The following is a 14,197-nucleotide window of genomic DNA, read 5'->3' as shown; positions in this document are numbered from 1 at the left end:
GTCCTCTTGTTTCTTATGAACAAAACAAAACAGCCCTTTAGTTTGTCCAGTCGGTGAGAGTTGATGACCACTAGGCTTTTTCGCAAGGCCCACGAGACACCCTGTCTTCGTCTACACAGTTTGTCTTTCTGACCTTACATCAGACAGTATAGACGGATCTGGCAACTCAACCATCTGCTAAGATGATTTTACAAGTCACCAGTTTATCCTAACGGGGGTTGAGTCGCGGTCCCAGTTATCAACTCAGAAATTTCCACAGGCAATGTATACCATGAAAATTTTACATAGGTCAGAAGATGTCAAGAGGGATGAGAGAGATGGAAAAGGGAAAAAAAAAGGATGCCCAGCACCATCTCTGTTCCTAAAGTCCAGTAAAATGCACAGCACTCTGCCCAGGAAAGGGCAACGTGGCTACAGTCTGAGTTTTCTGGTTCCCCGTGGGTTTTCTTACCAAAGGGCTATAAAACCATTCCCACGTGGGGGGAAAAAAAATCAAGGACAAGACATACATTTATGGAACACCTGCCCTTGCCAGGTGCTGTGTTGGGCTGTATGCTCAGCTTCCCAGTTAGAAGCAGGCGAGCACCATGGCAAAGAGTTTTGGAGGCAGGAAGATCTGGGCTCAAATCTTGGTTCTAACACCCAACTATGGGCCTGTGGCTGGTCACTTCCACTTCCCGACTCTTGGTTTCTCTCCCACTGTGCTGTGGCGAAGAGTCGGTGGGGGTACACATGAAGCCCTTGGTAGAGCTCTGGTGGCACACCCTCCATGGTGGTGATATTTGTTAGTGCTCTAGAAATTATAAGCTCGTAAGCTTCTTGTGTCATAAGGAGGTTGCTGAGTCAGAGTCAAATCGACAGTGCCAGGAAGAACAGTATCCAGAAGGAAAACTCACCCCAACACAGCGGTCTGAACATAACACCTAATCAAGGAATGTTCAAATAAATAGATGCACCAGTGTACCCATTATCTGTTATGACCATCAATATTCCTATTTTAGAGATAAGGAAATTGAACAAAGCAGTTATTTGTCTGCTCTACCATTATTCGTAACACAATTTAATTGAAGGGGAATTGAAGAGAATCAAAGAGGTTAAGAAACTTGTTCAAGGTCACACAGCTACAAAGTGGCAGAGCTGGGATTCAAACCCAAAGTGTCTGGTTCCAGGACCAGGCTAAGGTGTCATGGGATGCTACCTCTCTCTAATGTTGGGGTTAAGGACATAGTCTCTCAAGTCAACAAAACCTGGGTTTAAATCCTGGCTTTGCCACTTTGACACAACAGACAAGTGACAAACTGCAATTCTGCAAAACGAAGGGACCTTGGAACCTCGTGGGGTCATTGTGAGGTTTAAATGAGTTTATACGCATAAGGCATTGAGAACAAGGTCTGGCATATAGTAAACCCTTAACATAAAGCCTATTATACAATAAGCAACAAATAAAAACACTAGGAACTAGCTTATTATCTGCACCATAACAGAAGTGAAGTGGGCCACTACACTGCAGGAATTGGGGGGAGGGTGAGATGGGAGCAGCAGCAGGGTGGGCAGGCTCATCTGCTGGGAGAATGCCCGGAGGCCCCGCCCACCTTACATGGGCTGTGGGTGTGGATGAGCAGAGAAAAACAAAGCCCTGTTTCACAGCAGGCTGTGTGCTGTGTATGGCAAAGTGCAGGCTCCGTGTGGGGCACCGCTGGGGAAAAACGCTGTCTGCAGGAAAAAGCCAGACTGAGGAGCTCGGCCACTGACCCGCAGGCCCAGCTCCAGTGCAGGGCACAATGTGTGGCATCAAATACATATTCAGAAAGCTGCCCCGCCTCCAGGATGGAGGATGCACTAGCAGGCAGATGGGGAGACAGGCAGTCCACCACCAGGCAGTAGTAATGGTGGAGTGAGTGTGGTCTGAGATGTGCTGGGGAGAATCAGGCTGGAAAGCCTACCCTCACTGGGGCCCCAGTGATCCCCAAAAGGGAATCATGGAGAATAAAAAAGGGTCGAGGTCACTAACTTGGAAAATGTCCATGACAGGAGGATGAGAGCACGAAAAGAAGGCGCCATCCAAGGGTCGGAGATGAGCCAGGGCTTCCCAAGCAAAGAAAGATTATTCCTAAGACTGGGGAAGAGCTAAGAATATGAGACAAAACAAATCAAAGGAAGCACAGGTCCTGTTTGCAGACAGAAAGGCTAGAAGATGGGTGAAGATTCAGATATTTGGGGGAAGACGAAGGGAATCTGAGGGTGACCAGAACATCCTGACCTTCACAGTAGACTTAAAATCTCAGGACTGAAAGGCGTCTCAGGGGAGGAGAGGGAAGAGGGTTCAAGAGAGTTGGGTAAAGTCTGGGGAAGGTTTGGGGTCCCCTGTGGAGAAAGACGAGGGAGACAGAAGGAGGGGATGAAGGATAAAGATCACACTGTGCCCAGAGCCATAAAAGGACACCACACCCTTCATTCCAGGACAAAACTAAAAACCAAACCAGTTACCTTAGAGTCGATTCTCACTAATGGTAACCCCGCATGTGCAGAGAAGAGCTTTGCTCCATAGGGTTTTCAAGGCTGTGACCTTTGAGAAGCAGATCACCATTCTGAGGTGCCTCTGGGTGGGTTTGAACTGCCAACCTTTTGGTTAGTAGTTGAACACTTAACCATCTGCACCACCCACAGACTTCCTCCATTCCAGGCCAGGGGGATAGAAAAGGTAGAAGGAAAACCCTCCTCCCCAGGGATTTCTGAGCAGAGGCTGCCCTGCCTACCTGGGAGGTTAAACTAGAAAGCTGAACGGATTTTCTTTTCCTAATCAGAAACCTCTTAATGAGGCCTACCACCCCATTTCACATGTGGTTCAAATAAATTACAGGGTTTTTTTTAAGCACAGATGACTTGGTTATCAAATCCCTACTTCCACCTGCATTAATTGCCTTAATGGGCTCTGGAATCAGCCACCTTCTCTCATTCCTCACAAGGGCCCCTGGGGAGCCCATCAGGGCTGGATGCTGGGGAATAAGGTGGGGGATGCAGGCCTGTCCAGGTGACTCCCACACTGCCGCACTCCCACACTGCCCCACTCCGGGCCATGCGTCTGTCTGTCTGCCTCCTCATATTAAATCACAAAGGAGGTGAGAACACCCAATTCCATTCAATCGCTGGACTTTATTACTACTGTAAAGAGAAAATGCAGATGCCAAAATCCAGACAGGAGCAATTACGTTTTTTAAAGAAACTCTGTCCACATGGGAATATTGACTACACTTAGCAAATGACTCTGCAGTCCAAACAGCTAGGACAGATCACGTGGACTCCACGTCTAGTATTTTCTCCCAATGGCACTTTTTTTTTTTTTAACTAAACAGGCACAACAGAAGACTTACAAAACCAAGCCAATGTGGCCGATAACATTTTTCATTACGATGCTTGCAGCAAGACCCCCATGGCCATGTTTTTGCAATGGTGACAGTGACCTGTTGGTAAGAGCCTGTTACAAGCTAGGTTCAATGATGGGGAAACTGAGGCACCGAGCCACAAAGGTACCTGTCCAAGGTCACAGTCAGGTAGGGCTGCTAGGATTTGAACCCAGGTCTGTCTCCAAAAGCACCTCTAGCCCTGTGGGTACAGACCTCCCTTCCTTGGGTTATTCCAATGTATCAGATGACCGTGCATATTTGAAATCTTGCTACGAAATAGCTGAGGATGGGGACAGGTGGGCCAACCTCTCTGGTCCAGTCTTTACGTGGGTAAATGTTGGAGGGGATCCTAAAAGATGGTTATGCTTCTCAAATCTCAGTGTGGTCAAGACTTGCTCGGGAGCTTGTTAATTCTCAAGCAAACTTACATTTGAGAATCACCACTTCTAAGGCCCCACCAGGAGCCCTGGTGGCACAGTGGTTAAAGTGATCGACTGCTAAGTGAAAGATCTGCAGTTCGAAACTACCGCTGACCGTGCGGGAGAAAGATGTGGCAGTCCGCTCGTAGAGATTTATAGCCTTTGAAACCCTATGGGGTTGCTATGGCCAGAATCGACTCTAAACGACAGCAGGGTTGCTTTGGAAGCCCCACAACCTGGGTATTTGGAAACACTCTTTTTGGTATCATTTTACTATGTCCTTCCTGGCAGCCTGCAGTTTTAGGATCCTGTAAAGAGGACATCTCGGGATTTCTTATGGAAGGCTGATATAGATCTGCTTTGCATTCAAAGTTGAGAGGATGCTGACATTATGAAAACTCAGGTAGAGAGGAAAAATAACTACGAAACCGGCTGCCAGCTGCAGTAAAACCACAGCCAATTTAGCAGAAGGAACACAAATTCTCAAGGGGGGAAGGAGGCAAAGGGGCTGGGACTGGAAAAGAAAAATATCAATCCATTTATGCATTCTCAGTAGAGAATAAAAAGCAACTTTGAAACATAGGTCTGATTAGCGGCAATCTGCCTTTCCCCTGAAATGCTGGGGCTTCTTGAAACCTGAACAGTGTTTTTAAAAACAAAAAGCCAGAAGATATATCTCACCCAAAATTAGTTCATTGATTGCTTCAGAATGCATAAATGATTCTATTTTGGAATCACACACACAGTCAGGCTGCTAAAATAATCCACCTTTTGGGAATGTGGTTTTAAAATTAAGAGCAAAGTTACAAATGAGATAATTGATGGAGTCTCATAGGGTGAATCTGGGCTGCGGAGGATTTGAAAAGCTGCTGCTTACCCAGGCACTATATTTTTTTAAAAGCCTTTCACTAAAACATTAGTGGGGGGTTTCCTGTTTACCAAATATTTCCACACTTATTAATACCTTTAATCCCCACAGCCATCTGTAGAAAGAGGCCGAAGGTGGTTATGCTCATTTCACATGTCAAGTGATCTGCTCAAGGCCACACAGCCAGTCTCATGGTGGAGTAGACATTGGAGTCTATGGCTTTCCTCAGATTTTCCATCCAGTGCCCACGACAATGCATCCCACAGGCTTTTTTTCAGGTATCACACTCAGGAAACAGGAATCCTGAACTCACCAGCACTGGATTAGGAGTGAGATGATTCTATTCATTCCACAAAGGTTTAAGTACCTACTACATGCCAGGCTGCTGAGGTGCTGCAGATATGTGAGTAAGCAAAACAAAGTCCTGGCTCCCTGGAGCTTACCTGAAGTGTGTGTGGCAGATGATAAACACATATAATGAATTGCCCATCCAGAGGTGAGTGCAAAGAAGGAAATTAAAGCAGGGTGAGGGGATGGCGAGTGAAGTGCAGCGGAGGTGCTGCTTTGAAGAGGGTGGCAGGGAAGCAGAGGAATGAGGATGTCAAAGCACTTGAAAAACACTTGGTGTTTCTATGTCTCAGCATGGCTCCCCAAGGGCAGGGCCACGCTCCGTTCACCTCTGATTGCCAAGGACCAGCCACAGGTGTGGCAAGAGTGTATGGAAAAACAAATGGCTCCGGCCCGCTATGGGCTGGGCTGAGACGCACCACTTTCCCTCAGTGGGTGGGCCTTAGCCTCCCCATTTAGTCAAATAAAGCCTTTGAAGCTGGTGGTTCTCAAAAGGCCCCCAAATGTCACTCACAAAATGTGGTATCTGCCACCTTCCAGCAGGGATGGGAGTGCTTGGGGGGTACTAGCCATCTCTTCCAGGAGGCTGGCTATCAACCCTCGGGCTGGGTTCCAGGCAGGGGGCAAAGCAAAAAGGCTACTTACTCCTAGTCCCAATGGTGACCTGGGCTAGTCACTTACTTGAACATGGCCCTCACCTCCCTACCTCACCCGCGGAAGACTAAATGGGACAGGATGGACAGAGCATCTAGCAGCTGAGTGCTTTAACCACTGCACCACCAGGGCTCCATCTGTAGCACAGAAATCTTAAAAAGCACTCTCTCAGGGGGCACAATTAGAAGTCTGTGTAAACTCAGAGTTAACACCGGATTCTTGCTTGGGGGTTAAAAAAAAAAAAGTTGGTTTTGAAAGATTAGTATTTTCGCCTCCAGCCACCAAATGCCATTCCTTCTAATCAGATTGTCTGGTCCTTGCTGGGTCCTAGCCCAGCGTGTCCCCAAGCAGTGGAGACCAAGTGCTGCCCTGCTAGGTCATAAAAGAACCTGCTAGAAAGTCCTCCATGGGAGCCTAATCCCCTGTGAGCGCCTGCTTCCGCGCACAGCCCTTTGCAGGGGAGGGGTGAGATTATGGCTCTAAGGAGACGTACACGTGCACGCGCGTGAGCATACAGGCATGTGGGGGGCTGCGTGTACTTGACAGGTGCCTACAGGCTGGGGACTGCCTGGCTGCACAAAATCCAATTGGTTCGGGGCTAAAGGATCCTATTCATCTTTGCAGCTCCATCCAAATAATGAATCTATGGCAGGTAAGAAACAACACTGGATTTGTCAGCAGAGGGGACTGGTGGGAAAACACAGAGAACAGGGGTGATTCTAGGTCTCCTTCACGTCCAGCTTAAAGTCCAGAATCATCTACTATAAAAATATTGATTCTTTAAAAATAAAGGCATTCTTTTCTACTCTACAAAATGCATCTTTGAACAGTAATCAGCTGACAGATTTTTTTTTTCCCCTACAAAGGTAACATAATTTTCTAAAACCCTGAGTGTCAGCTTGAGCCAAATAAATATACAAGACTAAATTAAAGAAATGGACCCTCTCAGTGTGCTGCATGACATTTGTCTGGATATGCAGCAACCAAAACTCAACTCAATAAAAACCCAGTGACTTCGGGTTTATTAATACTGAGCTTTCAACATGTCATTGCTGGCAGGGTTTAGAAGACCCAAGAATGAATCCAGGGCCAGAGGAAAGTCTGTGCATATCCATGAAAGCATTACCCACCGTTTCCAAATTGGAATATGGGAATGAGACCAGTGGGAGAAGTGCGTTTCAGATACAAAGTTCAAAGCGGTAATAATTTGTAATGGCTTTGGCTAACCATGTACAGTGGGAAAATGACAAATGTGTCATTTAGAACCTGCCGGACCAAATATAATGACTTATATTAATATGGACAGATTCTTCCAGGGTTATTATGCAAAGGAAGGGAGGGTGTGATAACTCTAATTAAATGAAAGGGCCGGCAACTGTTTTTAACTTCAGGAATGTTTTGAATTCTAATATGCTGCTTGGATTTACCCATGGGGATGCTGAGACTGTAATAATGAAAGCATTTAATTTTTATCAAAATGACATACACACAGACACACACACACACACACACAGCCCAGCGGCACCTGGATATCCTGCGTTCTGCTACCTGCAGAACCAGGGGGCTCAGAAAGCAATCGGATAAGTGAATTTGATTTTGAGTGCTCCCAGGGCAGTGCTGTTTGTGCGAGAATCCTATAGTTGTACTCTCATTTACCCTGGAATAGCACTGGGGTTGGTGTTCTAGGGTCGAGGGACAGCTGTCAAGTTCTCATCAGCACAGAGTGTAGCTCATCAGCTTCCTGATTTAGTAGGAGGCTACACAAGAGTGCCAAGATTCTGGTCTCCCAATCCTTAGCCTATTTTCTTTACTCTGCCTTAAACGAAAGCAATTCCAAACGAATGAAAAAACATCAAATTAGGCTTTCTAACCTTCTGTGTAACACATCAGCTGGAAGGGACTTTATACAGCCCATAGTCCATCCACTCTGAACACACAGGGGGACAGTAACTCACCCAAGGTCACACAGCTAGTGTGTGGTATAGGCTAATGGAGCATCCTGTCTGTAGAGTCCTTGACTCATTTATCAAGCTTGTTTTAGCTAAAAAACTTGGAAAGGTCTACTTTTTCTTTTATTATTATTAGTTTGGCTCCTATTCATTTAAGATATTTTTTTCCAAGAATCAAAGGTTTCAACATAATTGCAAATAGTCAATGGCTTGCCTTATCTGGACCTGTCACTGCTGATTTAGCAAATAGGCTTCAAAAATGGAATGGGAGCCCCACCAGACATCGGATAAAATCCTCACTGAACTGCTCTGGATAACCGGGGTGTTTGATTTGTCAGAAAGAGAAGGGGAAAAAACTTTGCGTACATTCAAATCTCCTCTTCAAAGCGCTGTTCGCTGGGAGGAGCTGATCCTTCCTGGTTCATAAAATCTCTCTTACATAACCTGATTCCTAAAATTTTATTTTCTTTTTATTGCACACACATACACACAAAACCAATCAATCTCTTCTTCTGAAATACTAAGAATCTTTCTCCCTCCTTCTACCCACAAAAAAAAAAAAAAAAAAAAGATGTTAAGGTTGAAAACACGTATTTTACCAACTGCAATGTGGTATCCTCGAACAGAAAAAAGGACAGTAGGTGAATAACTGGTGAAATTCCAATAAAGTCTAAAGTCCAGTTAATAGTAACATATCAATGCTGATTTCTTAACCAAGTGTACCATGGTTATGTAAGATGTCATGAGAGGAAGCTAGGTAAAGTATATAGGGACCTCTATTTGTTATCTTTGCAACTTTTCTGTAAATCTAAAATTATTCCAAAATAAAAAACTTATATACCTAAAAAAAAAAGTTTACTTAAACAGCAATAATAAAGCAACCCCCCAACCCAAGAAATCCATCTTTTAAATGAGGCGCATGACTTGAGATGAAAGAAGACAAAGGTATCAGAGTTGACCTTTCCTATCAGCAGCACACAATCAGGAGCAATGAGGAAAGCAGGGCCCATTCTGGGAACAGGAGATGGAAAGCCATCAAGCAAACATAGGCAACATAATTGAACTGGTCACCTTTACCATCAAATGCCGGACACTGTGCCCTACAGCACTGCAGCTTACAAACAAGAGCTCCAGGTAAAGAAATCCTGCGGAGGGGCAGCGTGTACCCAGTGGAGAAGCTGGGGTCTCTTTTGGCTTTCAGTTAAGGGACTTTATACCCGGAATTTTGTAGAAATGTGTCAACAGCTCTCCAGTTGTTCTTTCAAATTGTCCCTGAAAATATCTGCCCATCATGCTACCCCGAGGCAAGGTGGCCTCAGACACTAAATTCCATGTCCTCCATTTTAAATTCCACCCACCAAAAGTCTGTCCCCTTTTCCCCCTGGAGTTAAGGTGACACAAAGCAGCATTCATTTTGCCTGTTGCTTCTGAAGGGTCCAAAGAGGTCCATCCTGAGCAGGTTCTGTGTTGGGGGCTGTCAGAAGAAGGGCAAACCTGAGACAGGCACCCATTCTGCCCTAGCAGAGGCCTCCTGAAGAAAAATGACAGTCAGGGACAAAGAGGGCTACTGAGCCCACACAGGTGCCTAGGTAAAGGCCTCACACTTCAAGAGCATTTCTGCTCTTATTAACCTCTTCTTTAGGGGCAAGTATTAGTTCTCAGGCTTCAAAACTATGCCATGAAAGAGTTTAGGTTTTACTCTAGTAGCAACAGGAGTGATAAGCTAAAGCCTGGTGCTGCTCAAGTCACAAAGAGCACAAGGTGTAGTTCTGGGAGGTTCAGACAGAAGACCCAGAGAGCCATCAACGAAACTGTGGGGAGGAGGCAGCAGGGCGAGGCCCTGCTGGCAACCTGGATCTCACAGTCCAGCAGCTCGACCTTTACTGCATGGTGTGTCAGGGGTGGGAACTGAAAGAAGAGTCAGTGCTTGTAATGTCTGGGTTACCTGTTGGCCCTTCCAAAGACTATCACCTTGTGATGATTAAGTTACCCCAGTAACTTAAACTGCTTTTTTAAATTGATTCTAAAATTGAGTCCAAATATATAAATCACCATTTGGATCAAGAATCTTCAGAGTATAAATTTATCACCTGGGAACTCCATACCTTTTAGGGCCAAGGTTAATGGGCTGTTTCTTTATAAATCTATGTAATGTTAGATAAAGAGAAGGGGAGAAGGCAGAGAGGAGGACCAGGGCATGGAAACCCACAGTGAGCTCTGCTTGCTACATCATCCAACAACACAAGCCGACCTGCCTTCTTCCAGAAGCTGCAAGGAATTTTCCAAAATCTTCAGGATGCCTCTCCAGAGGGGCTGATGAGGTGGGAAATGAATGAGGAAAGCCAAGGTCAGAGAAGAGGTGGAGGTGTCCCAGGTGCAGTCAGGGAGTCAAGTCTCACCTGGCCACAGGTCACTGTCTGGCATACAGGAAGCCACTCCAGGCCCCTGCTGCCTCTCAGTCTCCCAGCAGCCAGGAGGCCCTTCAGCTGGAGTTCAAAACACCCAGGTTCAGGAGGATAGGGCATGGGGAGGGAGAGGCAGGGTCACAGGCAACCCAAGTCTCTGGGAAGGTTTTTCCCCAGAGAATCAGAGTCTGTCACTGTGCCTTTTCTTCAAAACTCTTTACTTCTTACACACAACGAGGGGAGGGGGGTGGGATGCACCGGGGTCCTTGAAATCACATATGGAGCAAACACAGTCCATTTCATATTCCAACTGGTTTTCAGTGGCCTGGGTCATGAGATGGGCCAACACACACATACCTTTTAACAGCATGATCAAATCCCTAGAAGCTTGTTAGGAGATATTTTTCTCAATTAACGGACACAAAAAGTACAACTGCTCTCATGGGGGCTGGGGGATTTATTTTTGACATTCAAGGCAGGGGCCTCATCCCCAAAAAGGTTAGGGACAACGTATCTGGTCCAGTTGCCCCGTTTTCCAAGTGGAGAACCACAGGTTCCTAGAGGGCAAGCCACTTGTCCCAGTATACACAGCCTCCTCCACAAACAGCACGGCCAAGCTCTGCCGAGCACCCAAACAGCCGCCCCCAGTCCACTCTTAAGAGCTAGCAAAACTTTCTTTCAAGGGTAAAAGCCTAGACAATAATAACAACAGCAGGAACAGCAGCCATTCACTCAGTACTTACTATATGCCAAGCACGCATCCTTACCTCTTCTGACCCTCGTAAGAATCCACACTCTCCACACTTTGTAATCATACATTTCCCAAGTATTTGACAACGTCTGTCTCCACACTTGCCTTTAAGCCCTAAGAGGACAGTGTCTGTGTCTGTTTTCTCCTCACTACATCCCCAGTGCCTGACACACTTTTGCTGCATAAAGTAAATGGTCCTGTTTTAAAGTAAAATGGGGCCCAGAGAGGTTAGCGATTTGCCTAAGGGCACACAGCACGTAAAGAACTGCGCCACTCTGCCTGTAATCCTCCTCAAACCACAGCCCTACCTTGACGGCCTCAGCGTGGGTAACCCGGGCCAGAGACTTGTCGTTGACGCGCAGAATCTGGTCCCCGACCCTCAATCCCTCCTTTTCGGCCAGAGAGCCCGGCTCCACCAGCGACACATAGATGCCTACGCCGTGCTCCGAACCCCCGCGGATGCTAAAGCCCAAGCCCTCGTGGGCCTTGGCGCGCCGCAGGCTCACCAGGCGTACCTCCCCCGGCCCCGCGCCGTCGGGGCCGCCCCAGGCGGGCTGCCTGTAGGGGGCGGTGGCGGGCAGGTAGAGGCCCTCTGCCGTGTACTGGTCGAAGAGCAGCTGGTCGGAGCGCGGGATGACCAGGCGCAGCATGGGCAGCAGGCGCCGCTTGACCGGGCTGTCCAGCAGGACGCGCAGGGTGCGCACCAGGTCGAAGACGTTGCGGCGCGCGTGGTACGCGTTCAGGCAGTGAGTGAACTGCTCCCGCTCCGCCTCGCTCAGCAGAGCTGTCAGCGCCTGGTGCAGCTGGCGCACGTTGGCCGACAGGAGCCGCAGCCCCGAGCCCCCGCCGCCACCTGGCCCGGCCGCCGAGCCCAGAGAGCCGGTGGAGGACGAGCTCACCGACAGGCCGTCCAGCTGCGCGTTCATCTCCCCACCCAGGCGCGGACGGACTTGAGGCGCGCGGTGGGGCAGCTGCTGCGCTCGCAGCTACTGGCACTGCAGCTCGATCCCCCGCGGGAGCGCGGAGACAGCGGCTGGAGTCTGGGTTGGAGGGACGCGGAGATGGGGGCTGGATTCTAAGGGTTCGCAGAGACGGCTGCTTAGAATTCTCGAGGGCGCTGAGACCGCAAGGGTCGCGCGAACGGCGGCGGAGTCCCGGGGACGCAAAGTCAGCGGCTGGAGTCCGGGGTTCGAGAAGACAGCAGCTACATTCTGGAGGGCACAAAGACGACGGGTGGCTGGAGTCGGTAACGCAGTAAAGCTTACCGACCCGTCACACCATGCTCGGGGCTCCCCCAGCCGGGATGCCCTTCTTCTTGGGCTGGGGGACCCCAAAGTCAGAAGTTGAAGCGGGGGCGCCCTCCTCCCAAAGCCCCCAGGACCCCCCCGAGCTGGAGCCGCGCAGGTGTCCGGCCGGGGGTGCGGGGCATGTCCAAGGCAGCCCCGGGATGCAGCCGCCCGAGGGCTCCCGCGCCCGTGCGCCGAAAGGGCGCAGACCACGCCGCGAGGCCGGGAGCCCGGACTTTGCGAACTGTTGAGCCGCCCGGGGCAGCGTCTTCCAGCGAGTTCCGACGCCGTCGCCGCCGCCAGCCCAGCCTTGGCCCCGCCCCCTCGCCCCTCCCCCTCGCCTACCCCTTCCCCCCGCGGGCCCTTCAGGAAATGACGTCCCGCCTGGCTCCTGGCGGTTGCCTGGAGACGGGGTGAAACAGTCCGGCCCTGGGAAGAAAAGGGTGAAAGTCGGGGTGGGGGTGGGAGAAGCCGTGGGCGCACTGTAAGGCCCCCCTCCCAACTTCTCCAGGCCCAGTGGGGTAGGGATAGGACTCAGAAACTGCTCTTCGGTGATAGGAGCATGTGCGTCAGGACCGCTCTGGAGCAATTAGCCAGCTAGTTAATTCACAATTGTGGGAAAAATAATCAACTTTTTTTTTTCTGAAATACTAGACACTTCAGACTCAGTGCTCTACCTTAAAATGCTGCTCTTCCCCCTTGCACACGCACTGACAAATTCAAGTGTTTATGTGGACATTTGTTGAGCACCTACTGTATACAAGAGAGGGTGTGTCACCCTCGGCACAAGCCTATACCTATGCCTGCGGAGTCAATTCCTTTGCAGGGATAGATCAGATGGGACCTCTGTGTGTGTGAAAACAGCTCCGGTGGGGAAAACACACACACAAAAATGGGTGCGTATAAAACTGGTGCAATGTGCATTTAACGCCGGTGGATTGTATCGATGTGGATGCCCTCCTTGTGGTGTGCTACATACAGTTATGCAAGATGTCAACATTGGGAGAAACTGGGTGAAGGGTACATGGGATCTCTCTGAATCTATAACTCTCTCAAAATAAAAGTCTATTATTTACATAGAAAGGATTCTATGCCCTCCCACCCCAAGACAAAATGGGGAGATAGTGGCAATATCAGGGCATGCCCCCCCCCAAAACAAACCTGTTGTCATCAAGTGGATTCTGACCCACAGTGACCCTTGAAGACAGTAGAACTACCCCATAGGGTTACCACAGAGCAGCTGGTGAATTTGAACTGCCAACCTTTTGGTTAGCAGCCAAGCCCTTCATCACTGTGTCACCAGGGCCTAGAGCCTCCCATTACCTGGCCTATCCCCAAAACACAGTCTAAGTAAGGGCCCTATGTTTTTATGCAAAGGTGGCTTTCTAAGGAGCTTTTAGTCATCATCCCCTCTTCCCTGCCACACAGGCAAAGACATCCCTTCCAACCCAGATTGTCTCTCCTTAGATATTCTCCTATAGAAAAGTCTGGGCCATTCCAGAGCCAGCTGACTTCTACCTGGCAGAGGGAGAGATGAGGTGCTATTTGGGGCAGAAGGTTTGAGCCAGACCCAGAAGGATGAATTTGGGCCTGCTGAGCACATGAAATTTAGCCAGACATGAAGACTAGACTGCACTGAGCTCTTTCATGAACTATGAGTGGCCTGGGTGTCTGGAGCCTTCATGTGCACTAAGGAGGTGCTAAAGCCTCATTCATTCATCCATTCACTTATTTATTTGCTCGTTCTTCATTCAACATTTTCCAAGCACCTATTCTGTGCTGGGTCATGTGCTAGGCCTTGGAAACCCAGATTGGAGACAAAATCTATGACTTCAGGAAGGCCAGAATCTATCAGGGGAGAAAAACCACATAGGTAAATACACAGTTAAAACCCAGCATGATAAATGCTGTGTAGCTGAGAAAACTCAGGTTTGGGGGAGGAGAAGAGGAGAAAGGCTTTACAGAAGCGCTTACACCTGAACGGAAGGTCTCTAAGGAGACTGGACATTCTTCTCTGGACAGTGGAGAGTGTGGAAGGATTTTCAACATCGTTGGCCAAACGCATTCCAAAAATTGAAGCTAGGAATTAAAACTGTAGTTTCCCTTGACAGGG

General features: G+C 48.6%; 1 protein-coding gene across 3 annotated transcripts in view; it reads right to left on the bottom strand.

Moving 5' to 3' along the window:
• The window catches only part of LOC100657524 (whirlin), a 156,391-nt gene extending 144,057 nt beyond the window's left edge, over positions 1-12,334 (bottom strand). For all 3 annotated transcript variants that reach the window (XM_064291564.1, XM_064291565.1, XM_064291566.1), the window contains exon 1: positions 11,107-12,334. In XM_064291564.1, the coding sequence (XP_064147634.1) occupies positions 11,107-11,724 (618 nt within the window). In that variant the 5' untranslated portion in view covers positions 11,725-12,334. The remainder of the gene's footprint in view (positions 1-11,106) is intronic.
• Between the last annotated feature and the right edge of the window lie 1,863 nt (positions 12,335-14,197).

Source organism: Loxodonta africana, chromosome 9, assembly GCF_030014295.1.
Source record: "Loxodonta africana isolate mLoxAfr1 chromosome 9, mLoxAfr1.hap2, whole genome shotgun sequence".
In the NCBI taxonomy this organism is placed as follows: domain Eukaryota; kingdom Metazoa; phylum Chordata; class Mammalia; order Proboscidea; family Elephantidae; genus Loxodonta; species Loxodonta africana.
The sequence above is the reverse complement of the archived record's forward strand: the minus strand, read 5'-3'. Positions and strand labels throughout refer to the sequence as shown.